The sequence below is a fragment of the Engraulis encrasicolus genome, chromosome 7 (assembly GCF_034702125.1).
Source record: "Engraulis encrasicolus isolate BLACKSEA-1 chromosome 7, IST_EnEncr_1.0, whole genome shotgun sequence".
Classification (NCBI taxonomy): domain Eukaryota; kingdom Metazoa; phylum Chordata; class Actinopteri; order Clupeiformes; family Engraulidae; genus Engraulis; species Engraulis encrasicolus.
In genome coordinates, this window is record NC_085863.1 from 38,732,202 (window position 1) to 38,758,881 (window position 26,680).

At 45.0% G+C, this 26,680-nt stretch overlaps 1 protein-coding gene and 1 long non-coding RNA gene across 3 annotated transcripts in view; one reads left to right on the top strand and one right to left on the bottom strand.

Annotated features, from left to right (window-relative positions):
• Positions 1–24,487, bottom strand: part of tlcd3a (TLC domain containing 3A) — a 32,025-nt gene extending 7,538 nt beyond the window's left edge. Inside the window, exons 1-4 of the mRNA XM_063203485.1 lie at positions 24,030–24,487; positions 15,386–15,472; positions 5,472–5,691; positions 1,685–1,780 (exon numbers count right to left, since the gene is read on the bottom strand). Of these exons, the coding sequence (XP_063059555.1) occupies positions 1,685–1,780; positions 5,472–5,691; positions 15,386–15,472; positions 24,030–24,151 (525 nt within the window). The 5' untranslated portion in view covers positions 24,152–24,487. The remainder of the gene's footprint in view (positions 1–1,684; positions 1,781–5,471; positions 5,692–15,385; positions 15,473–24,029) is intronic.
• LOC134452848 (uncharacterized) overlaps positions 15,073–26,680 on the top strand; it is a 12,336-nt gene continuing 728 nt past the window's right edge. For both annotated transcript variants that reach the window (XR_010035525.1, XR_010035524.1), the window contains exons 1-3: positions 15,073–15,122; positions 26,389–26,477; positions 26,576–26,680. The exon at positions 26,576–26,680 is cut by the window's right edge. This is a non-coding gene — a long non-coding RNA (uncharacterized LOC134452848). The remainder of the gene's footprint in view (positions 15,123–26,388; positions 26,478–26,575) is intronic.

Sequence of the window (26,680 nt, forward strand, 5' to 3'; positions counted from 1 at the left end):
TTGTTGGAGCACCACGAATTAGAAGACTCTATTGAGATTCTACTGAATCTCAAAGAATTCAAAAGGTCTCCAGCAAAGTAGTGAAAACATGTGTGTTGATCCCCTCAAAACATGCCTCAAGTCAGGCATTTCTAAGAGGGCGTTTCATCTTAAGATTAAAGGGTTAAAGGGGAAGTCCTCTTGTCTTTTAGCTGGAAAACTAAAACCATAACTACCCCCATTGTACTGTATTGCTTACTTTTCAAAGGACCACACTTAACATTTCTAGTAATAACAACAGAAATGCTCTGGGCTGTTCTGCATACCAGACACAAATCCTGTTGGTGTAGTTGTAAGCCGTTACAGAGCCGCCAGTGTAGTCACGCTAAATGCAATCCTGACTGGCCCGTTTGTTCCTCCCGAGCCTCTATAGGCCTAATCGGCTGATATCTTTAGTGGCGGCTGAATGATTGAATGTAACGTAAATCGTATAGCAGTTACAGCATTTCTAACTCGTGCAAAGGCCAGTAGAGCACACGATGACTGGGGTAGTGATAAAAAAGACTCTTTTCCTACCACTGGCTTGAATTTTGTTTTGAAAAGGAAACCGCAATTACATGATTATAGAACATTGACATGAATCAAAAACAAACCTAAACGGGATAAAATGGAGATTGAGAACTTCTGATGCTGCTATTGAGAGTGGCCTTTTAATCCGTAAAATAATCTTGCTGGCTATCAGAAAAATTAATAGAGCAAAACTGGTGAAACTGCAGGTGCTGCTACTGTAACATTCCGTTATGTTAATATTCTCATTCCCAGAGGCTCTCAGTAGGGCTGTAAATAGCAGACATATTTGTCCCTGATAACAACCTCGCTCCACACTTCCGCTCTGCATGCAGCCGAGCCCCCTGCCAATAACAAGGGGATGATGGAGAGAGTTCACTGAGCTCATGAATCAACCTGCACTTACCACCACTGACCACTAGGGTGCAGTGTGAGCAATTTGTCTGTCTGTAAGCAGGACAATGCCTAGTCACTCAGAAAGGGGGGAGAGGAAGAGAGAGATTCCTCTCGATCGAGCTAAAATTCCAAGTCAGGAGTCAGCAGAATCCCGATGCAGAGTGGGCTTCCAGACTGTTTTCTTAAGGGGCCAGTACTTTTTGGCACACTGGCTGAGGGGCAGATCTTTAAAAACACATCCCGAACTGTTGGACTGGCAGGCGATTTCCTTAAACCGTGCTGATGACAGAGTGCTGAGTTTTAAAGAACAACACTGGGAATGGTATAAGGGGTTTCCTGATTTTGTCATTTCTCTAATTTTGTTAAATCAGCTGCATATTTGTATGACTTGTGCTATACAAATTAAGCAGTCACTACTACTATGATGTAGTTTTGGATTGGATCCTGTGGATAATGTATGGAGGCACTACTAGGGTGTGATTGCTCAGCCATGTACAAAACTGAATGTAGGTCATGGTTGCTTTCCACCGAGAGGGTGTGTATATATACAGTTTGTACGTGTGTGTGTGTGTGTGTGTGTGTGTGTGTGTGTGTGTGTGTGTGTGTGTGTGTGTGTGTGTGTGGATTGTGTCTAGTCACAATGCTTGTGAGCTGGTCTCACCTGGACAATCTTTTTTTCTTTTCTTTGATTGTGCGTTTTTGTTGTTGATTGTGTGTTGTGGTTAGAGCTTGAGTGTCTCACCTGGATGAGCATTTTTCCCAGAGACACAAAGGGGGTGCTGAGCTCTGTCAGGAACAGGCAGCCGATGAAGAAATCTCCCTGGTCTTTCCTGAGGAACTGAGGGTCAGAGAGAGAGAGAGAGAGAGAGAGAGAGAGAGAGAGAGAGAGAGAGAGAGAGAGAAATATATTGAATATTTTTCAGGGCTTTATTTTTGAAAGGACAGTGGAGGAGAGACAGAAAATGAGTGGGGAGAGGGAGACGGGCAAATGACCCAGGCCGGAATCGAACCCGGGTCGCTGGGCCACAGCAGGGCCATAATATATAAATATAAAACAATATAAAACAAAATCGTACATGCATTCAAGTGAGATTACAGTTTTACAACTGTATTCTTTTAAATATTCCAACACAAACAATATAAAATACACAAGACAGGAGAGAGCGAGAGAGAGCGAGCGAGAGAGCGAGAGAGAGCGCGAGAGAGCGAGAGAGAGCGAGAGAGAGAGCGAGCGAGAGAGCGAGAGAGAGCGCGAGAGAGCGAGAGAGAGCGAGAGAGAGAGAATGAGAGTCCAGCAGTGTCAGCAGTGAGACCACAGGCACACCATAACAAAAATCGACCAAGCAGTACGAAGAGTTCTCTGAATGCACTGTGATAAAGCCTAAACAATGATAACGCGAGCAGACACGGCGCAAAGAGAGAGGGAGAGATAACGACCCACAGTGGGGTGAGCGGTTACTCCAAGACGGACCACTCGGGGCTGGGGGAGGATTGGGGGGAGTGACTGACGCGGGGCCAAATTGACCTGATAACGCAACGAGGGGCCTCGTGCAACACGAACAGAGGCCTGCGGCTCACAGGGAGTAGATAGCCAGAGACTCACAGAGGAGAGAGAGAGAGAGAGAGAGAGAGAGAGAGAGAGAGAGAGAGAGAGAGAGAGAGAGAGAGAGAGAGAGAGAGAGAGAGAGAGAGAGGTGGACAGAGAGTGAGCGAGAAATGGACAGAGGTAGAGTGAGAGAGAATGAGAGAAGTAGGTGGACAGAGAGAGAGATTGACAGGGACAAACTGAGAATTTTGGGAAGGGAGAGAGAAGGAAAAGCAAAAAGGAAGTAGACACAGACAGACACAACTGACGGGATGGGGGTTGATGATGGTTTGAGGCAGATAAGGTGAGCGCACCACGGAAACGAGGTCGGAGGAACAGAGTGACCTGACCAGCCGCCTGGCCTGCGTGCCACTGACTAACGACCTGCCTGCCTGCCTTCCGCCAGCCAGCGGCTACAGAGACCGGAGACAACGCCCCTGCTGCCGTCCCAAACAAACATCTGGCCCCGGGGCCAAAACAATACATCCACTCCCCTCACCTGGCTAAAGGGGACAGCTGGTGGTGTAGAGAAGGGACACACAAAGGGACTGAAACATGAACTCCTCAAGTCCTTTTGGATGATTTATTTACACTCGTTATGGGTTATTATATCGTCATCAAGTTAACCATTTAACCAAAGTTAATACAACTTGATCTAGTTTATTTCCAGAATGCATGCTGCCCATTCAAAAATGTTACCTTTTTTCATGAGTACTTAATACCACCATCACAATTCTAATAGTAGTCATTATTACTGGAAAAATTGCACTTCTCATACATGAAAAATGGGATCTCCTCCATTGTTCGCCATTTTAAATTTCCAGAAAGACATTTTTATCTGAAAAACTCACTGTACTTGGGTCACATTGGTAAATATTAGTTCATTATTTAGTAAATATTCAATATTCAAAAGATCAAATTTGGCAGTAGAGAGCACAGTTTCGATGAACAGCACAGTTGCAATACCTACTCTGGCCACCATCCTACGCAGTGCACCTTTATTACACCTTGATGTGTCTCTGTACGTCTTGAAACGTAATATTTACAAAGGTGTAATAAGAGTAATAACATCTTGTTTACAGAAATGTGGCAGTGGTGAGATGAAAGGTGCTTTAGAAGTATCCAGCTGGCCTCTGTGTAAAAGTGGCCGAGATGGCACCGCGACTGCTTGGGGCGGGGATAAATGGCCACATGATGACAACCACAGGTGGAGCAATACTGTGCCAACTGACTCCAATAGTATCAGGAGTATGTCGGCACGACTTCACACAACATGCCATTACGTCTAATCAGGTAAACGTTGGTAATTAAACATGCAGCTTGCAAAGCAGCCACAATGGCTCGTCAAAGCATCCATCCTGGGGCACTTGAAAGGAAAGACACCCGACCACACCCCCTCCCCTTGTCCCACCTCAGAGAGCGGTAACTTTTATCTGTCTGTGAAGCTACCGATATGGGTGTTACCTTGTTGCGTGGTGTGTGTGTCTGGTTAAGTGTTGAACGTGCAAGTGTACCCATCTTTGTGTGTGTGTGAGTGTGTGTGTGCAGGGAAGCCGTCAGAGGGGGAGGCAAACGGATCTGTTGTCCAGGGCCAAGGGAGAGAGGCCCAGAAAGGTGTCCTCATAACATTGTACGTATTGGGTGTGGGACACCTTCAAATGATTTTGTCCTCAGCCCGGCCAAAGCTGTCAGAGAACCTGTGTGTGTGTGTGTTATTTGAGTGTGTGTGGGCGGGGACAACAAAGGGCCTGAATGTGTGTGTGTGTGTGTGTGTGTATGTGTGTGTGTGTATGGGTGTGTGTGTGTGTGTGTGTGTGTGTGTGTGTGTGTGTGTGTGTATGTGTGTGTGTGTATGGGTGTGTGCCTGTCTGCGTGCGGAGGCAGGGGCGGAGTGGAGCAGAGCGCGGTGTATCAGAGCAGCAGCTGGGCCTTTGAATAATAGAGGCGTGGGTAAGCCGATCTCATATCACCCACAGCCATTGACAGGCCCCACAAAAACACACAGGGCCAGGTTTCCAAAAGCACCTGCCTCCCCCCTCCACTGAAATATTACCTGCTGCAGCACAGGGCATCGGCGTGCGTGCAAACGTATGTGTGTTTGTGGCTCTGTGTGTGTGTGTGTGCGTGTACTTCTGTTTGCGCGTGTCTCGTGTTTGTAAGGCTGTCTGCCTGTGTGGCAACAGACACTAGCTGGTTTACATGGGCCCACGCGCATGCGTTAGTGTGCCGGTGTAATCAGTGTAGTGTTGACGGGTCCAAGTAGGGACAATAATGGTGGTGACGCTGCTGAAAGGGGTTGTGCACTGCCGACAGTAGGGAAAAGGGCCCTCCTATCGCCATCTTGTTCTCTTGTGTGTGTCTCTCTCTCCCTCACCCTCTCGATCTCCATCCATCCCTCCCTCTCTCACTAAAGTGGCAGGCAGCAGAATAGTAAGCAGGTCCTGCAAGTTATATGTCCCCTTCACCCCACCCCCTCTATCCCCCTCTCTTTCCATCTTTTCATTCCTCCATCCAGGGCCACCAACAGCTTTTGCCACGTCCTGGACAAAGTCATCTGAACACTCCCAGAATGTAATGGGGACCCAATTCTGGTCCAACTGTGTCCCTGGGCCTTTGTCCATCCCCATTGGCAACACCCCCCCCCCTTGTCTCCATCCCTCTCTCTACATCTCTCCATCACTTCCTTCCTCCCTCTCTCTCTCTCTCTCTCTCTCTTTATCTTCATCTCGCACAGTAGCAAGCAGCAAGATGGTTCAATCTCCTTTCACCCTCCCTCTGCCTGTCTATCCATCTATCTCTGAAATATCTCCCTCTCTCTTTTACCAGCAGCAGGATGGTCAGCAGGGCGATGTGGTGCAGGAGCAGCAAGTGAAATCTCCCTCCATCCCTCTTTCCCTCCACCCCTCTCTCTGTATCTCTCCATCCCACCCCCCCCTCTCCTCACCAGGGTGACCGGCAGCAGGATGGTGAGCAGGGCGATGTGGTGCAGGACCAGCAGGAACTCGCGGCGCACAAAGGAGTTGACCGTCCTCCACGAGTGCCTCTTGTACTCCTCGTGACCCTTGACCTGGAAGCGGTAGTAGTGGCTGAGGTACATCGCGAAGATGTCGTACGACATGTAGGGCACGCCGTACCAGATGACGAAGTAGGTGGCCAGCCAATGTCTGCGGGGAAAAAGAATGGAAGAAAGAGGGAAAAAAATATAGGGAGAGGAGGGGGAGAGAGAGAGAGAGAACAAAATTAGCCGAGGGGGGCGAATGTTGAGACCACAGCAACAAGGTCATGGGGCTAATACTATTCAGTGAAATGCCATTAGTCTCACTCTCATCCGCACCATGTGTTTTACTGGGTCCCTCTCGATACACACGTACACACACACGTACACACACACGTACACACACACGTACACACACGTACACACACGTACACACACACACGTACACACACACACGTACACACACACACGTACACACACACACACACACACACACACACACACACACACACACACACACACACACACACGTACACACACACACGTACACACACACACACTCTCTCCCTTTGCCTGTCGCTCTCTCTCTCTGCCTGTCCAGCTCGCTAAAGTCCCTGATCACTAAACTCCCTAATCGCTTCTATTAATTGCTGCTCCAACAGTCGTACAGGAACACTAATGCGAGCCGAGTGATCTGATTAATTACATCCAACAAGCTCTACGCACAGTCGAGCACGTATCTTGACCCCTCTCTCCACTTTGCTGTTTTTGTGTATATGTGTGTGTGTGTGTGTGGTGGGGGGAGGGTCACTTAAGCACAGTACATGCGTGTGTGTCTGTGTTTGTGTGTGTGTGTGTGTCTGTGTCTGTGTTTGTGTGTGTCTGTGTTTGTGTGTGTGTGTGTGTCTGTGTCTGTGTTTGTGTGCGTGCGTGCGTGCGCATGTGTGTACAAGCCTGGAGATCTGTGACAGTATGCTCACGCACGTGCACACAGGCTGAAAGTAAAGCAATCGCTTTCAATTAATGCAAAGCAGCTACGCTTGCGGAGAAAGCACATATGGTTACCACTACTTGACCTGGGAATAATTTCATGCTTTTGCGCTCACACACACACAAATATGCATCCGCCATCTCCACAACCATGTGCTGTACTTACAAGACCACATTAAACTGACAAGAAGGGAAAAAAACAAGCACCACACAGACCACAGACGGCCACTTTTTTTCCTCCTCACTTGCCCCGTTTTCCTGAGCGGGGCCTTGCTGGCTTAGTTTGCACCGCAGCTCTTTTGCCGTCCCAGATCCATCCACCCACCTCCACCCAGCGCTCAAGCCCGGCACCCTCCACCCAGCGCTAAGCCTCGGGGGAGTAGGGGAGGGGATTACCCGCGGGGCGGCTGGGAGTGTTCACCCGGGCGCCATTGCTGGCTGGCCTCTTGTGGAGTTTGTGGTGGTGGCGGCGGATTATATCCCCCATTACGGTACACTGCTCAGCGTTGCGGTCCCTAGTACTGCAGGCAGGCCGGCCAGCCTGTCCCTGTATGGCCAGGAGGCACGACATGGCATGGCCAGGTCAGGACACTCCAACACTAGCCCTTACTCATGTACGGAGAGGGCAGGGATAGAGGGAGAAGGGGGGGGGGGATAAAGAAGAGAGAGAGAGAGAGAGAGAGAGAGAGAGAGAGAGAGAGAGAGAGAGAGAGAGAGAGAGAGAGAGAGAGAGAGAGAGAGAGAGAGGGAGGGAGGGAGGAAGGAGGACGGAGGAAGGGAAGATGGAGATAGAGGGAGATGGATGGATGGATGGATGGATTTCAAGGGTGGGGGTGATGACGCGACACTTGTACTAAAAACAAGAGTCGTACACCCTCAACAAAGGACTGGCCCTGACAGAACAGGTTCCCACCCAGTGAGAGGTGGAGATGGACCAAAAGAGAGCGAGGGAGTGGAGGAAGAGGAGTGTGGCGAAGGGAGATAGATGGATATACAGAGAGGGTGTTGAGGAGGTCAGCTACTTACACATACAAGCCACTTGACTTGTGAAGGGCTTTCACACTCTGGTTCTGACCCAGTGATAGGCTGAGGGGGAGGTTATGACTGGACAGGGGAGGGTGAATGGATGTGAAGGTCTGGGTTGGCTGGGCAGAGTGGGCAGGGTAGGGTTAGTCTGTAGAGTGAGGTATGTACTGTCGGGGTGGAACAGCTGGCATGCAATGGCCAGGGTGGATCAAACCGCATCATGCCGTCCCCTGAGGTAGAGGAGGTGTGTGTGTGTGTGTGTGTGTGTGTGTGTGTGTGTGTGTGTGTGTGTGTGTGTGTGTGTGTGTGTGTGTGTGTGTGTGTGTGTGTGTGTGTGTGTGTGTGTGTGCATACATGTGTGCGTTTGTTCATGCGCTCGCTTGCGTGAACAGATGTGGAGTTAGGGTGAAGGTGGATGCAAAAAGGACAACCATCTGGAGGGCTAACGGACGTTATTACCTCACTGGAGGAAAAGCCCTCTAGCACAGCGTAGGGCAGCAGGGGATCAGATCAGGCATTAGCATTAGAGTGCCGTGCACTAGGCTATGGGATCTACACTCCACACCACGACATAGACTAGTCACTTAGTTTCGCAAATGCCTTCCCTCAGCTGAAAATGGGTCACACTGCAGTGTAGTAGTAGTCGACTGACTTGGAAGCTGAATTGGGTTAACAAGCTAGAAGTAGGAACATCCTCTTACTGAAACTACTATCATAATGTCTCTTACTACAACTACTATCCTAACATCTCACTACAACTACTATCCCCATGTCTCTTGCTTCAACTACTCTATCATCTTAACGTCTCTTACTGCAACTACTATCCAAAAGTCTCTTACTTCAACCACGATCCTAACGTCTCTTACTTCAACCACTATCTTAAGCCTAGTTCATAGTAGTTCTGAAACTGCTGCGAACGTACAAAAAACAGCCACCATGCATACCTGCCGACCATTACGCATTTTGTGTAGCAGATACGGATTTTGACATCAAACTACGGCGCTGTCACTTCAAAATACGCGAAAAACCAATAGCAAAGTGGGCCCTTATAAATTGCTCTGTAGACTTGCAACCAGACAGAGCCGTAGACATGGCTCTGCTTGCAGTTGTCTCGCGCTGGCCTTTCCATTGGCCAGCAACGTGTGGGGGGAATATTGACCAATCAGAGCGCTAGAACTAGTTTGGATGTCTTCATTTGTTATGCTGCGCTCCTCCCGAGTCGAGGCATCAGCTGCCGCCAGAAAGTTTGCTTCGAAATCTAATCACACAAGCAGAGAGACTGGTTAATGTACTCCTATAATCTCTGAAACAAGTGTCCTCCTCCTGTCGTCATGTATTATCCATCTTGGTACTGTCGCTGTAGTTTTACAAGTGAGCACCGTCAAAATCACCGTTTCAAAGGTAAATGGACTTTGAGAAAGGTAGCCTGTATGGGAATAGTGAATTGCGTCCAGTTGCTAAATTCCTAAACTTATGAAAATAAATAAAGGCCGAGGTCTGTCGTAATGATTCACCCAATGTTTCGCCGTATTTGACGGCAATATGTTGTTGCTTGTTTTGATATTGGACCGACACGAGATTACTTCCGAATGAGAAAATGTGTCGATGACCGTGCTATAAATTAGCAGATTAGCAGCAAACTAAATTCGGTTTCCCTTTGCGCCGGATCATTTTAACTCGGGAAATTAAAGCGATAGTTCTAACGGTTGTGCTCTGAGTTAGCCTAGAAATCTAGACGCCCCTAGCGACCGCAAATTGAATTTGCTCCCGGGGGCAGTCTAGCGGACCCCGGTCGTTTTGCGAGGCTGAAAGTTATCCGATGACAGGGCCAATCAAATCGCGAGGGGGGCCGGGCTACCTAGTAAACAGGAAACTTTCTAAGAAGAGGCATGGTGTCCGTCCGTGCTACGTACAGCACGAAAGTGTTTACTTAATTTAAAAAGCCTGGATGATAATACATTTCGTGGCTGACATGGATTGATGTAATAATACACCATGAACTTATGGGGCGCAAATAGATCTCAACACATTACCATTTGATCATTCGATGTTTTAAACTAGCTCGGTAAGCTAAGTTGAGCATTTTACAGAACCAGATAGTCACACGTTATTATCAGACCACTACTGTAGGTGTAGAATGAAATTGCTGCCCCAATTTCTAACAAGACACATGCAATTAAAAACGAGACATTTGGGAGCTTTGGAAGTCTTTGAGTAGCTTACTAAATAGATGGGAATGACACCGAGTCTACCAAGCTAGTGGCTAGCAACACAGACCTAGGTATCCAGGTTTAGGGTTAGTCTTAGAAACAAAAACTAGGGTTAGAAACAAAAAACTAACATCAAAAAGATAACTACCGGTAGCTCCGTTATATGGCGGTGGGATCGATGTCTGGCTAGTGGGAGCGAGCTGACCGGGAGCGTCCTGCATGGGAGCGACAATCCGGGAAAGTTATGGGTAGCTGGCTAGCTAACGCCGAACATGCCATGTTGACAACAATCATAAATATAACCATTTAACAAGCCCCAAATTGCTCGACATTTTGCTGATTGATCAAGGAGGGTCATGTGGTTGAAAACGAGGCATTTTTGAACTGTATAAGTGAAAACACGATTTATTAGGAAACTTGTTTGTGGCTGTGGTCATCACACGAATTCACTGCTACGACGGCTGGAAGTTGCCGCTACAAAGAGGCCCTCGCTAGTGGCTAGCTAACCTGTCGACGTCAATAGCAGAGCTAGGTATCCAGCCTTGTATTATATGCCTGCCCCAAATACTAATAAGATCCATGTCATTAAAAAACGAGACATTTGGGAGCTTTGAAAGTCTGTAAGTCGCTTACTAAATAGATGGGAATGACACCTGGTCTACCGACCTAGCGGCTAGCCATGTATTAGTTATGGGTATACAGCTAGCTAGCTAACACCGAACATGCCATGTTGACAACAATCATAAATATAACCATTTAACAAGCCCCAAATTGCTCGACATTTCGCTGATTGATCAAGGAGGGCCATGTGGTTGAAAACGATGCATTTTTGAACTGTATAAGTGAAAACACGATTTATTAGGAAACTTGTTTGTGGCTGTGGTCATCACACGAATTCACTGCTACGACGGCTCGAAATTGCCGCTTCAACTACAAAGGGGCGTGTCGCGTGTACGAGACAGATGTGACGTTACACAGAAGGGTGTGGGGATTGGTTGTTTGCCATCCAATTGCGTGACGTTGAGTGCTGAAGCAACCGTTTATCCCGCCCACACTGCTGCCCAGCTCTCCTAGACCCTGGTACAGCTTTTTGCTGTACGGGTCTGGCTGCGCTAGGCTAGCTCGGAGTAATATGTCTACATCCGTAACCTACCATGACACCGTATAGGAATACTGTTCCCCCCTGAGTCATGGCCCATTCTGTGAACAGGTGTAACAGCTAACAGGTCGTGCGTCATACCAAATATGCACCACTCCACGACTACTATCCGTAATCACGTATGGCAATCTATTAATAAAATCAATTCTCCTATCATCATATATGTGCCGAACAGTGAACAATAGCCAACTCATGACGGCAGATGAGGGTAGATAGGCCTACTATTATGCAGAGAAGTGAAAAAAAAGAAGCGATGCCCCTCAAAAGTTACGTGGAAGTTCCAAAAGCATTGGCCATTAGCCCCGTCCTCAGTAGAGCCACTACATGACGCATTTTGTACTGAATGAATGCTGAAAGTGTGATTTTGATGTTAGCCCCCAACGTAATAATATTAACCTGATATTATCCTAGCTTAGATAACACTTGTCTTTATCTTTTTCTCTACTGCTGATGCTTCTTCACAGTAGGTGACGACATCACCATTTATTAGTATTGGGCGGGAGATGATGTAAGAATCATTACAATTCAACTTTTTGTTCATAAAAATCACTGAAATGCCTCGGTATTTTATAATCATATTATACATTTTCCTACATGTACCTTCTACACCAAAAAAATAATCACCAAATCCTTCAATTTCATACTCAATTCCACCTCCAACACCCCAAGTGACCAAATGCTCTGTTTGGCTGGTACATATACATAGGATAACTTAATAGCCACTTAGGCCTACTAGCCAGACTGGTGGTATGTTTGACTAGTAAGATTAACAGCCATATTGGCTGATGATCAGTAAAGTTAATTTAGAGGCCTCCAGCACACTATATCATAGCATTTTATTGGTGTTATGGTGTGAAACAAACAAAACAAAAATCTTTCATGAAAGTTTAATAAATTATGGTAGTTCAAAGTACTGTGAAGAGCAAGATAAACTATTTGCCAGATACACGGGATGTTAGGCTAAAATGCATTAAAATGCAGGAAATTGCATCTAAGAAAAGCATTTTTTTTCTGGGGGAGGACCCCCCTGCCTGAATGAAGTGTCTCATATCTTCCCTGTTGACATTTGGCAACCCTAGGTGTAGGGCAGACTATGCAAAACAAAGTAGCCTCTCAGATGGGCCCGCCGGCGACCCCGTTGCTTTGCCATGCCAAGTTGTTGCGCCGTGAATTGCCGCGCCGCGATAAGTTGCTACTCAAATTTTTTTTTAAAGGTTGGCAGGTATGCACCATGCCCCCCTTGGCAGAGCTGAAAGGACCCCTTTGGGAGCTACAAGTATGTTACTACCAGGTTGAAATGTCCGTTGTCTGCCGGTACGCTAGCGGACAGTGCAAGGACCTGATTGATCATTGCGCTAGTGGCAGTGCGGACAGTGTGAGGTCCTGATTGACCAGCTGTGTCCCACTGTTCTACCCTACCGCAGAGATTTGAAAAAAGAAAAACATCATGACGGCCAGTTGATCGTTTTACTTTGTTTGGCACGAAATTACTGGAGTTACATGGTGTTGCGTCACTGCGAGGGCGGAGCCTGGGTAAAGTGGCTATAACTGACCTTCTGTGGTGCAGGCTTTAGCCAGGCTTTGAAGCAGCCTCTACAAACGGCCCGGTTTCTAAACTGACTGTGCACTAGAAAAGTTCTCTATGCTTCGTTTTGCATGTCAACAACCCACAACTGTGCGGAATGAAGTATTGAGCAACGTAAATGAGTGGAAAGTAGAGATTTATAACGATGGCAAATAGGGTAATTTCACGTGAAATCAGACACTTTGGGACCCGACCGACACAGATTTCAATCATACTTGCTGTGCCTGTTTAGTAGCAAGGTAGCACCCCAGAACTGCATTTGTGTGAATCGGACACCAATATTAAGGGAGAAACAGACTAGCGAAGGTTTACATATGAGGGTAGGACACTATGCATTCATCCTTGATTATATCAGTCATAGAAATGTCAAAGAAACAAAAGAACAGTTAAAGAGGGTATTCATCCTTGTTCTGTGATGTTATTTTGGCTGTGATTTTTTATTAAGATGCTACTATTAAACATCTTCATGGTGAATGTTAATCCAGTTCACATTTTCACAAACTACAGCACCGATGCCGACTTGCCATACATTTATTTATTGATTATGAATAGATTGCAACCCACAACAGAAAATAAAATATAAATACTGAAAATATAATAGTTGTTGGAAGTTGAGAAAGTAAATATTATTTAATTTTGCATTTAAAGGACCAGTTCTGCCAATTTCAATATGCTTTTGTATTGTTCACGCTACCCTTGACTTGTCAGTACCCAGTTTCCAGGACACAGTTTGCATTGGACATAAACATTATTGGCTTTGACATCAACTAGTGTGAAATGATTCCGGTATTTCCAGTTGGAAAAAGCAACCTTGCTGCTTGATGCTGCCATTATCTGTTCACCCTCTCTGTGTGTAGGCTACTAACTTGTGTGTACATGCGTGGGAACAAGATAGTCGTCACTCCGCCCACCCAACTTGTTTTTAGCAAATCATGATCAGCGATTTTGTTGTCATGCATGCAAAGGATGAATGTGAGTATATTAAAAGCCGGCTTAGTACAGATTTATGCGCAATGTGTTGCCATTTTCTCCTAGATTTTTTCAGCACCCGGGGCACACTGGCACCGCAATTTATCAAATTGTAACGCATCATGGCTAACGCATCATGGCTATTTCCAGAGTAACGGTAACGGCGATGCAATTATGGAGTAATTAAGTAATTGTTCCGTTACCCAAAATGTGGCTCCGTTAGTAACACTGTTTTTCCTAGCACTGCTTCATACTAGTGATTTCTCATTGTGTTCCAATGACTGATTTTTTAAACTGAACTGTGGGAGAGAAAACACTTTGCCCCCTGTTGTCCTGGCGGTGAATTGATGTCATCTGCGTCCTTGAATCTTCGGCAGGAAAAAAACGCCACGCCCTCTTATTATTGCAGACTTTACCGCAGAACCTTGAGCTCCCTCCCCCCGCTGATAATGTGTTTCCCGTTTCCTGCCATTTCGGTGCAGTACGAGTCTAAACCTACCTTCCCTTCAGTCTCTTACTACAACTACTACTGTATGTGAACATCTCTGGGTCATACTGTAGTGTAGTAGTAGTCGACTGACTTGGAAGCTGAGGTGAGACTGAACTGGGTTAACAAGCTAGAAGTAGGAACATCCTCTTACTGCAACTACTATCCTAATGTCTCTTACTGAAAATACTATCCTAACATCTGACTACAACTACTGTTCTAACGTGTCACTGCAACTACTATCCTAACGTCTCACTGCAACTAATGTCCTAAATTCAAGTTCCTTAGTGTTTACCGGTTTGCTACTGACTGAAGGACAGGGTTATATTACAAGCCATTTTGCCTTTTGATGCAATCACTTTTCCCCTTAGGGAAATGTTCTGTGCAATGAAAACATTCACAGAACACTTGCACCATGCCATCTGTACCAATATCTGAGTGCACTTGACCCCACCAAAGCCCAGTTTGTTTGACCAGTGGGATCACTTCATTTCACATCAGGGCAGAGGTTGACTTTTAATCAGATTCAGTTGGACTCGGGCATGGGATGCGTACTGTTTGCAAACACTGCCAGGCACCAGTGACAACAGTTATCAAATCAAAAACAACTCTGTTGAAATGGTAATAAAATATATATGCTTATGTCAGGATTTGTATTGTGAAATACAGCAACCTAACCATGTTTGAGTGAGTTCTGTTAGATATTATGCAGTGAATGTAGAACAAAGTTTTTTATAAACTTGAACACTGAATGAATACTGAAACATTAGCTACAGTACGAGTATGCAAAGCAGCTACGCTTGCAGCAGTGGGAGAGTGCCCTTAGTGGTTTTATCTTCAAACAGGAGGGTTGGAACATAAGAGGATACAGGTAGGAGCCTGCTTGCCCTTCCCCCCCAGCCGGGATAGCTTTAATCCAGGCTGAGGTCAGAGCGGTCTGCGGCCACACTGCTCCTCTCATCAACAGCCACTAAACTGATCACACTATGAGTCGATTGACTGATTACATCTAACTCTTAGCCACAAATACGTTGGTTGTGAAATAAAGTAAACATAGATCCAAGCAAACGGCTAACGACCTGTTATCTGTACTCCAATTGCAGGTCACAATGGTCTTGTTTTGACCTCAACTCACCCACTCAATGCATCACCATTTTGGAGGACAAAGTCTATGGTAAATAATACATCACTACATTTTCCCCAATATCTCCTGGTGCAGCACACAAACAACGCCACATTCCATGCGTTTTCAATACATGTGCTACACAGATTGGATTTAAAATTCCATGATTTTCCAAAAATTCCATGACCAGTGTCAAAATAGTTTTAGCTGTAAGCCATGACCGCCAATGTAAATACTGGTGGTGATCTAAGGAGGTGTGGGCTTAACTTGTGTACAGTAACTCCTCACCTGTCATTGATCACATTGCAACTCACCTGTCATTGATCACATTGCCTCTGCACGAGGACACCACGATGGCCCCGGCCGTGGTCGCCATGATGGCGTGAACTGAGGACACCAGCCTGCAAAAAAGAAGCAAACAAAAGGGGAGGAAGAGAAGAATACAAATTAAAAAACTAGAAAGAAACTCACATGTTAATCCTCTTTTTTTATATTTTTAAACCGTGTCCAACGCAGATAAGTTTCAGACTTAAGCCATCATCAGTGCGTCTTTGATGGATTTTGGGTGCGAGCAAATATATACATTTTAAATCACTAAGCTTATCTGCCACTACCTGGAAGTTGAGTGCGCCTGGGTGGTTGACATGACGCCCTGTTTTTACGTAACATTAGTTAAAACCTACAAAATTTATATTTTTCCTCTTGAAAACAAATGTAAATGGAAGATGTGATACATCAGGTTTCATATTAGTCTGAGATGAGAAGAAACACTTTTGTTCAGATTTATGGAAAGGTTTATGTCAAATGTCCTGTGGTGTGACTGTAACATTAATAAAACCAGAAATATATACAGCTATAAAATAAACCAACAACATTTTAAATCATTTATAAAGCATTTGGCATGATTGCATAAATATTAACCTTATATTAAAAATATGAATGTGAAAAAACTCAATGCAGTAATATTAACTACAAGTTCAATTTCGTAACACAAATTGCGTCCTGTGGGGTGATATGCAAGTCAGGTTTGTGGACGGGCAGCTGCAAGGCCAACTACAAGGGTCTTAAAGACAGGCTCCTAACCAGTTATACCTCAGTTATTGGAGAGTGGTGTGGAAGTTTAAGGTGACTATTAACTCTTAATATGTCTACATATTGCAATGTTTCTTTCACATAATGTTTAGGTTCATTTATGGTGTCCCGTGGTGTGACTGCTCTTATGGAAGGAAAACAAATGTTTTCTGAATGAAAACACATAAAGGTTAAACACAATATCATTATCTTGTTAGCATGAGCTCGGAGGTCAGTCACGAATACAAAAGGATTAAAATTGTCACAATGCAGTGAATTTCCTGTGGTGTGACTTCAGGTCCTGTGGTGTGACATGCTTAGGCATTGTGTTACTCAATCCTTACTTTTCATGCATCACGCAAGGATATAAGGATACCAGGAGATTTATTTGTCACATTCACACAATTATTACAAGTAATACAGTGAAACCATGTAGTGAAATCACAGTTGTCTACCTGTACGATGCATAGGCGTGTGTGGGTGGTAGGGGTGGGTATTGGCAAAGGGTTCACGATTCGATGCGCATCACGATACATATGCCACGATGCGATTCTATCACGATGCATTGCGATTCATGTACTACTGTGATGCATTGCGATATTTACTTCAGTAAATGTGTAAAATACAGCTTATTTGTCAGTTGCTGTGTAGCTTTCTTAAGTCAGTTCATTCTATTTAAGCATTCTATCATCTGGGAGAGAGCTTACATCACAACAAATATTACCTATTCTCTACTGAACAAAATAACCCCTGGCAAATCGAATTTTATTGTTATCAAATAATCAATTGTCATGAATCCATGCAGTATATTGAGAAAATAAGTATCACGATACCTTGTCATGAATTGATGCATTGTATCGTGAGAGTAAGTATCGCGATGCATCGATATGACGATTATTTTGCACACCCCTAGTGGGTGGGGGTGGTGGATAGTAGTGCGTGTGTGGGGTGGGGGTTAAAGGAACAATAGCAGAAAGAGCATTGGGGATATGTTTGTGCAGAATATTAATCATTTTATTTAGGGATGCACCGATACACATTTTTTCACTTCCGATCCGATCCCGATATCTAAATTTGGATATCTGCCGATACCGATACTACTCCAATCCAATCCCAAAACCATATGCATGTATTTCAACTTGAGGTAGGCCCAAGTAGACTATTTGGTCAGAAAAGGAAGTCAGAAGAACAAGAAACCAATTAATAAGTGAAAAGTAACGAGTAAAAAAACCGAATAATCCCATACTGAAAACTATTATGCAAGTGTTATGATTTAAAATTAACATTACACCTGGCTCAATGTCAGTATCAGGAAAATTCCAATACTTTGGGAAAATTCCGATCCGATCAGATCTCTGAATTATGTTGATATCTGAAACCGATACCGATACCGATATCCCATCCCTAATTGTATTGTATCTTACAGAAATGTCACACCAATGATGTCACACAGGACACATTAGGCGAAATTCCACAGACCACTAACATCCCCATTTTGTTCTATTTTTTTCCAATTTTTACACCCATTTTTCCGGAATTGGAATATATTTCCTCCTCTAACTGTGTTATGGCCTTAAATGTCAACCACCCGCCTATTTAACCAACAGAGATTCCAGCATTATTCAGACGGACTCTGAGCATCAGGCAAAGGTTATCTAACCCCCGTCAACCACCCCCTCTACAGCTACCTGCTGTGCAAATGTCACTATCTAGCAGGCGGTTTAACCCCTCAACAACACCCCACACATATGAGGCTTTAAGCTCATCAGGTAATAGTGACCACATGGGTCATGACAACATGCTAAAACAAACAGACAAACAAGCCCAAAGATGCGACCCTAGCAGGTGTTAAGTGGTTTTGTAATATGATGATATAATATGATCGTCAGGTAGCTGGCAATATCGTTAAAGACCTCCGCGGGCGTCTGGCCAGTGCAAGCATTATGACCGCGATTTAGCAAATGCTAAAGCCTTCATTACATTGCATCAGGCTCTCCCCATCACCAAATCCTTTTGCATCCCAATGTGGATTTAAGCCTTTGCTGCTTGTGTGTTGTAAGAATGACCCCCATGCCACAACCAACAAAGGCCCTGTGAGGGGCTTTGGATTGTTTCAGGGCTGAATTATTGCACTTAGAAAATGAACACTGAAGAAAGCAGGACTTTGGTAGGTTTTTTTTTTAGAATTTCATATCTTTTGAAGGAATTCCTTCAATATAAATAAGTACACGAGAAGGGAAGGTGACAAGAGAAAGGATCAAAGGAAAACGAATCAATAGCAGACACCTCTGAATCTCGTCCCTCAACTCACGCATTCAGACATTTAACTCTACACCTCTCTCACTCCTAAGTCCACGCTGGTGTTATAAATTAACATGCACTTAACAACTGTACTCAGTGGCATTCACACAGCGAGACAGTTACTGTACAATCCTGGAGCACAAAGTTCCCTCCAGGGGGACCATGGGGGCATGGGGGGTGGCCAGCCAAGGGTGGTGGTGGTGGTGGGAAGGGGCTCTGACGTCTACTCTACATGAAAGGGCTGTTGAGTGATTTTTTTTCCCGCCGACCAAGGAAGTGCAGCACTCACTCTAGGGACTGTCAAGTGGCCCACGCCGTAACCAGGCTGCCACTACCCCGGCATGACAACGGCGGTCACATGACCAGGCCCCATGTCAGTGCTCACGCTTGAGTTACACGCCCCCCCCCCAACCCACGCTACTGCACCCCAACCCCACTGCACCCTCTGCCCTAGTCCAGCTCACTGATTTTTCAGTGGCCCAGCGCTTGGAAACACTGTCACAAGACCCAGATTTACACAATCCACTCTTTGTGTGTCCACCCTCTTTCTTTCGCTCTCCCTCTCTCTCTCTCTCCCTTTCCCCTTCTTTGAGTTGGGAGAGGAACAGAGGGGTTAGAGAGGCCGAACGGGGAAAAGGAAAAGGTTTCCTTTGTTTTTGTTTTGTGTGCGTGTGTCTGTGTGTGTCTGTGTGTGTCTGTGTGTGTCTGTGTGTGTCTGTGTGTGTCTGTGTGTGTCTGTGTGTGTCTGTGTGTGTCTGTGTGTGTCTGTGTGTGTCTGACTGTCCCCAAACCCCGCAACTTACGTTTGCATACATGCATAGACAATGTTTAAAGTACACAGGCACAGACAAGGGCACGCACGCACACAGACAGACAGACAGACAGACAGACAGACAGACAGACAGACAGACAGACAGACAGACAGACAGACACTTTCCTGCTGTGGAGCCAAGTGGTGGAGGGTATCCTGGCTCTGCCATGTTCGATGGGCTCAGCCTCTCACACACTCTGTGTTTTCCCTCCCATTAGTCAGTGGGGCTGAAGTGTGTGTGTGTGTGTGTGTGTGTGTGTGTGTGTGTGTGTGTGTGTGTGTGTGTGTGTGTGTGTGTGTGTGTGTGTGTGTGTGTGTGTGAAAACTGGCTCGCTCATCTCCCAGCTCAGCTTTCGTCTGTGGGGTTAATGGAGTGTGCACTGTAGCTGGGCTCACTCTGTGTGGACAAGGGAGGCAGTGCTCCATTCCACTCCACTCCACCCAGTTCAGCTCCACTCTGGTTGCCTGCTCGCTCAGGCCAGGCCAGGCTAGCCAGCGGCACAGAGTGAGAAAGAGGGAGAGCTGGAGACAGGACCCAGTTTCTCGAAAGTATAGCTGCTAACCAGTTAGCAACTTAGTAGGTTGCCTATGGGGAAATGCATTGCAACAAAGCAAGTTGCTCTCCAAGTTAGCAATGACACTATCGAGAAACACACCCCAGTGCTGGTGTTCTGTTGAAATGTGCTGCATCGTCAAGATGAACTACCAAATAGGCTCTTCACAACATAGCTTAAACTAAAGCCAAAACTCAAACGCAAATCCTCACCCTAACCCCTTGGGCTGCTACTGTAGTGGGATGTAATGGCTTGGTAGCCAGTGGCCTGAGAGGGAGAGACGGAGCCGGTGTCCTGTTGAGGTGGGACATGTGTGTCGAGATGAGCTAGCAACAGCCCAAATCTGAACCCCAACCCCTAGCCCAAACCCCAAGCTTTTACAACTTGGGGCCCACTTGAAATTTTCACAAATGCTTGGGGCCCACCTCCAGCCCACTTGGAATGCCTTCTGGGCCCACTGTTTGAGAATGACTGGCCTAGAGAACCTACTGTAGCCGGTGTTCTGTCGAATTGGGCTGCATGCATCCGAATAGGTTGTTAACGTAGCCCAGGGGTGGGCAATTATTTCAGCCCAAGGGCCACATTGGGTTTAGATCAGAGGGCCAGGTGTGGCGGGCAACTTGCCGTGTCAATCACAATAAATGTATTGTGATGACACGACACGTCCTGCGATTTCATTCCTGCACATTGAATATGAATACACCTTTTATTGCCCAGAAGGGAATTTGTCTTGCGTTTTGGGAGTACAATAAACACTTGGACAGACAATTACAATAGTACACAAAGACAAGACTAGACTAAAAAACAAACAAAACATACAAAGTAGATTAAAATAAAAATTTAAATCCTATATACAATTACTGTATTACAGTTATTCTGTTTGAACTTAACTTATTTAAAAGTTGTAGGCTTCATTGTAACGGCATTTACGACGATGAATGCAGTGGCCTATGTATTTGGATAATCTCAAACCCACAAGACCCTTCTCTTGGGTAGCCAATTTAGGAATGAATGTTGGATCAGAGTAGGGGTGGGCGATATGGCAAAAATGTTGTATCACGATATTTTAACATGAAATTACGATTTCGATTTTTTATCACGATCTTCCATCCAAAAAATAAAAACAACAAAAAAAACGTTCATATACTTGCAATTTGTAATTTGCAGTCAATAAAATGTTAACACACTGATGATACTCTCATAAAGTGTACAATTGGAATACAATAATGTAAAGAATAAAGTTAAGACAACAACACAAGTGAGAAAACATCACTCTGATACTGATAATAAACATCCTCACTGCAAGACGATCTATACGATTTCTCCACTTTGGCAGATTCGAGACGATATTTTACTCAATATCGCGATTCACGATATAATATCGTCATATCGCCCACCCCTAGATCAGAGCATCACTGTTTTTCTTTGAATTGGTCTTTCTTGTAAAGTCCCTGCAGGGCACATGAAATGCTTCACCAGGCTGCATGTGGCACCAGGTCTGAGTTAAACTCTAACCCCTTGGAGCGTAGTCGTGCATTATAATGGCCTGGTAGCTCAGCTCCAATGGGTAGCTAGCTCATATTGACACAACACATGAGTGACGACACAGGCAGGGCTCTAAATTAACACCAGCCAACTGGCTGGTGACAATTCAGTTTGGTTAATAATAAAGAATACTTAGTAGGCACTTGGACTGATAATGAGTGTTTAGCTAGTAAGACTTAACATCTACTAACGAAATTGGTTAGTGATGAAAAGAGTTAATTTAAATCGCCCTGGTGGAAGACATCATGCTTGAGAGCAAACCCACAGCTCAGGACCCCATTTCCCGAAATCATTGTTGCTAACCAGCAAGCAACTTAGTAGGTTGCCAATGAGAAATTGCACTTCAACAAAGTAAGTTGCTAAGTTAATTACCAACAACGCTTTCGAGAAACACACTCCAGGTTCAGAACACCTCAACCACATAGCCCCCTCGGTACACAGGAAGGCACATGACCAGATGTGATTCTTCAGACTGTCTGGGGCCCGGATGAGGAAGAAAACAGTCTCATGACTTCCTTTGAGAAATACATCACAGCGTCTGCGGTTTACCGCAGTTAGTCTAGTCAGCCCTTGAAGGGCCCCAACAAGAAGTTGTTGATGTTTTTGCACTGACAAGCTAAGTGTGGTCCACACGCACACACACACCATCTTGACAAATTGTGTTCCCTTTCTGTGGCAGTGAAGTGATGACAGTGCAGTGTAGCTTTCTCTTTTCATTAACACCTCCCTAACACATTCCCTAACTGAAGTAAAAGAATAGAACCATCTCACTTTCTCTTCAGACATTGCAGATTATATCTAATGTAATGTACAAATCCCACTCCATTCTCATACTCTTTTGCCACTTTTGGCAGTGGACTGAAGGCAATGGAGGACTAAGTATTTGGTAAACCATTGCCAATGCCATGGACTGCTTGCACCACACCTTGCCCTGATGTTCTTTTACTGCAGTGCAAGCTCAGGCAAAATTAAGTCAAGCCCAGCCAAAGGTTTGGGGACAAGGTCACCGTTTCTTTTTTTCTTTCTTAAAAATATTGGTAAAAACCATTGCCTCTCCTACATAGACATCAAAAGCACCAGTAGTACCAGAAACTGGGGTCCCATCTTTGAGCACAGGAGGGGAATGACGTGATGGAGCCACTACTAACCTTGCAACACCATCTCGCCCTGATGCCTAGCTCTTGAAGCAGAATGATTAAGGTTTTATTTGCGGCCTTGAGTCTGTCAGCACAGGAGGAAAATATCCCCAGTTAGGGGAGGGAGCGTAAACGCACCGGTGCCAGAAGGAACACGCAGGCACACTAAATGACACTCTATCCTCTTCCACATTAATCCTTTTCGGAGAACGGAAGTGGATGCCTCCTTTAGAGTTAATAGACATTCTGACACTTGTCTAAAAGCCATTACTAAGGGGAATCCAACCGAGGATCACATTCCAACTGTGACGGGATGGCTGAACATCCTGACTGTCTTGTGGTGCTACATTTTGAGGAATCGGGATGCGATTTGGATAGCAGCATAGCTCAATGTTTAAGCCTGTGGACAGGGATTTTGCGGATGATTCAATAACTTCGTTATCTTTCAGTTGAGGCGACCAAGGGTTGACCTCATATCAGTTTAAACGCAAACTGTTTTGGCTCTATAGATAAAAAAGGACCACGCAAGAGAAAAACACCCAAGCAGTTTAGCTCAGTCACGTGAAAGCTCCCAACCAATCAGAATGGCATGCGGCGTGTTTGCTTGCTCAGATGCATCGAACTCGCACATTATAGACTATGAACTGTAGCACCATACATAACTGAGCGTGATAATGTGACTGTTTTAACAGTCTGTTCAATAAAGGGTGGGTCAAAATGAAAAGGACACACTCATGAAAGTTTGACAGGTCACCATCAGCTGACCTATTGACACTGGTAATCATCATTTTGTCAGGTCAAATGATATTCCATCGTCAGGTCACCATCTGTGACTTATTTGAACATAGTAAAATGACAGCCAGTGACTGCAAATTCAGTTAATTTCACAAACACGATTTGAAAAGCAATTTCTGCTGATTGCTTACTGCCAGGTAACGTTGGCAAGAAATGGGACACCGCAATTACATGGACTACTTGAAGCCTTTAAATAAATAAGAACGAACTTATTAACTTTAATTGTATGTGCCAATGAACTTGTTTGAACTGCTGTGATGAGAATAGGTTTAGCGTCAAGCGTAACGTACTAGTCAACAACATTAGAGATGGACATCAATAACTTGTCAGTTGAACATTTCTCCGAATAGCACGTTTTTGGCCAGCATTTTGCAAGATGTTGCATTGTGCAGAGGTTATATTAAAACACACACACAAACAATAACAGGGAAGGGCCAGCTAAATGGCAAATAAGATCATTCATTAGACAGTCATCATTTCACGCACGACCGCTTAGCTAGCACTGCCTTGTGATACAAACGCCCCGTGCTCCGTTATAAATGTGACGTTAGGTTATTCAGTTCACGTTGGCTAACGTTTTGTACAAGTTCATAAATGCTAGGTTAGCTAAAAATGTACTTCTCAGTCCAAGTTGACTGATCCATGAGGCCACTAGCTTCGTTTCTAGCAAATAACGGGCACTGATCCGTTAGGAAGGATTACAGCCAGTGTGACTTGAGAACCAATAAAATATAAAATTACTTACCTCTCACTAACAAGCACAACGTCAGCATCGGTCCAGTGTTTGAAAATGGACGGTAGCACTTTTCGGAAAAGGAAGAAAAGACCTGGGAAAACCACGACGCCGCAGCCAAGCACTTGCAACATCCTTGCGCAGCACTTGTCCGGCTAGCCACAAAGATATCGGTCTACTATTATAAACCGGGCCGACTTTCGGCAGCGTAATTTCAAACACCTTGCTTCAGTACCGGTGACTGGAAATTGCTCCACACACTTGACGGCATTAGCTAACGTTGTTTCTCACGCCACCAGGTCCAGTCACCGGTGACCGCTGTGCGTTTTCCCCTGCCTCAGCAGCACTCCGTACACAAAAACTAGCGGTGAAGGCAGCCGGCGATTGATTGGTCTTCACTCCTGGCGCAAAGCCGGTAGCCAACAAACAAGCTAGCCAGCTAGCTGCCTACATCATCAAACGGGATTATAATAGAAATCCAGAATAATTAAGTGCAGTGTGCAGTGTATTTCTCTTGGAGTTCTCAGCACAGATAGTGACACACAAGTGATGGGCCTACTTAAATTAAAATAACGGTTCCAGGGCCATATCTATGGAGGACGTTAACTCTCATCCACAGCTCGACGAGCATTCTTAATTCCTGTGCAATGCTACACAGCCAGTCAGGATCAACTTTGAGAAAAGGCGCCTGTCCCTTTGCAGGACAGCGCCCTCTAGGCACCACCACGCAGGATTTTTTTTACATTTACCAATCGCACATCCACTGATGGTTGATCAACATTAAGGCCTTGTTCCTATTTAAATAGCCTACATTAAATTAGTGAATGAAGTGAAATAATAATAAATAGCCTAGCCTACCTTCTTGAGCTGAATTGTGAAAAGTCTTTAATTGCTGATAGACAAATTGCAATATATTTATAACATCATCACTTGAAGGACAACACCGGAGCAGCACAGATGTATTTCTTTGTGTTTTTATTCACAGAAATATAACAAAGAAATACATCTGTGCTGCTCCGGTGTTGTCCTTCAAGTGAAGATTTCCTGCCTCTCTCCCGTCGATGCACCAGATGATAAAGCAGAAGCGCGAGGAACTACCCTTTTGTTTGAATATTTATAACATCATTTTTATGTTAATCACGTCATGCATTAGGCTACACAATATGTCATGTTTTCATGCATGTTGCAAAGTTTCACTGTAAGTAGGCCTATTTTGTGGACCATTTCCCATTGACTGGTTGAGTTCATTAGAGGACATCCATGGTGAATGCCCAGCCTATAGCCTAGGCTATGGTTCAGGGCTATGGTGGTGTGAGGTAACTGTGAGAGCTAAATGAGCTTCATATAATTTAGCCCCAGTGCTGATTTGGTACAGCAGCCCCTTTGTTACCTTTGGGCTCCCTTTGGGCGCCTAATCCAGGAACTCCCCTCCCCTCAACAGACAACCTCATACAGGGCAACCCAGTGACGTCTCTCTCTCTCTCTCTCTCTCTCTCTCTCTCTCTCTCTCTCTCTCTCTCTCTCTCTCTCTCTCTCTCTCTCTCTCTCTCTCTCTCTCTCTCACACACACACACACATAAGCACACGTGCAAACACACACACGCACATACACGAGCCGAGCATGGGCGCGCGCGCACACACACACACACACACACGCACACACACACACACACACACACACACACACACACACACACACACACACACACACACACACACACACACACACACACACGACTGATCCAAAATGGAAGCATTGAATAAAGATATGTATTATGTACGTATATACTAGTGACAGGTTTACAAATCTATGACATGGATATTTATTTTTCACTCCCACATGTCAGAAATAGGTTACACACATAGTTCAAGAACATATTTTGTGTGTGTGTGTGTGTGTGTGTGTGTGTGTGTGTGTGTGTGCGTGTGCGTGTGCGTGTGTGTTCCCTTGACAGATCACCAAATCCCTCCCAATCTGTCACTCATTCTCTGTGGAAGTCATTCATCCACCAAGGCAAGGGGAGCTTCCTTTATGGCACCTCTTCAGACAGTATTTGTTTAGGCGCCATGGCATTTTTATGATTTATTTGAACAAAGAAGCAATCCAGTTACGCATTTGAACACACACCAGAACATATTTTGACAGCACATAGCCATTAGCTCCACAGTCAGCCACAGCCTAAGTAGATCATTGTCCACTAAAAAATTCAGATTGATTGATTGTCTTACAAATGTTTGTTTTGAACATTGGAAATCAGAAAAACTCTGAGGAATCTATTTGACGGTGAGGTGGATTATGTCAGTTCTCTCGAAAGAAAATACTATGTTTAATGTGTGCTAAGTGCTTACTGTTTGTTTATGTTTTTACAAGCTGAAACCATAGGATACTTTTCCTTCAACCAACCTCAGCTGTGTCCATGCCTGTCAGCACAGACAGAATTCGTCTTCTTTTGGCGTTGGGTACGTTTACTTTTGAGTTGGTTTTATGGTTTGGGATTTTATGGGGTTTTTAAATAATTTTAATTAATTTACATTTTGTGTTTTTTTTCATTGAACAGGGACCATATTTGTTTTGGAGGCTATGGTGACTGCAGGGGGCCTTGTTGTCAGCAGAAGTTCTTCATCTGCACGTCTGGAATCTTTGCAAATGGAACGTTCATCTT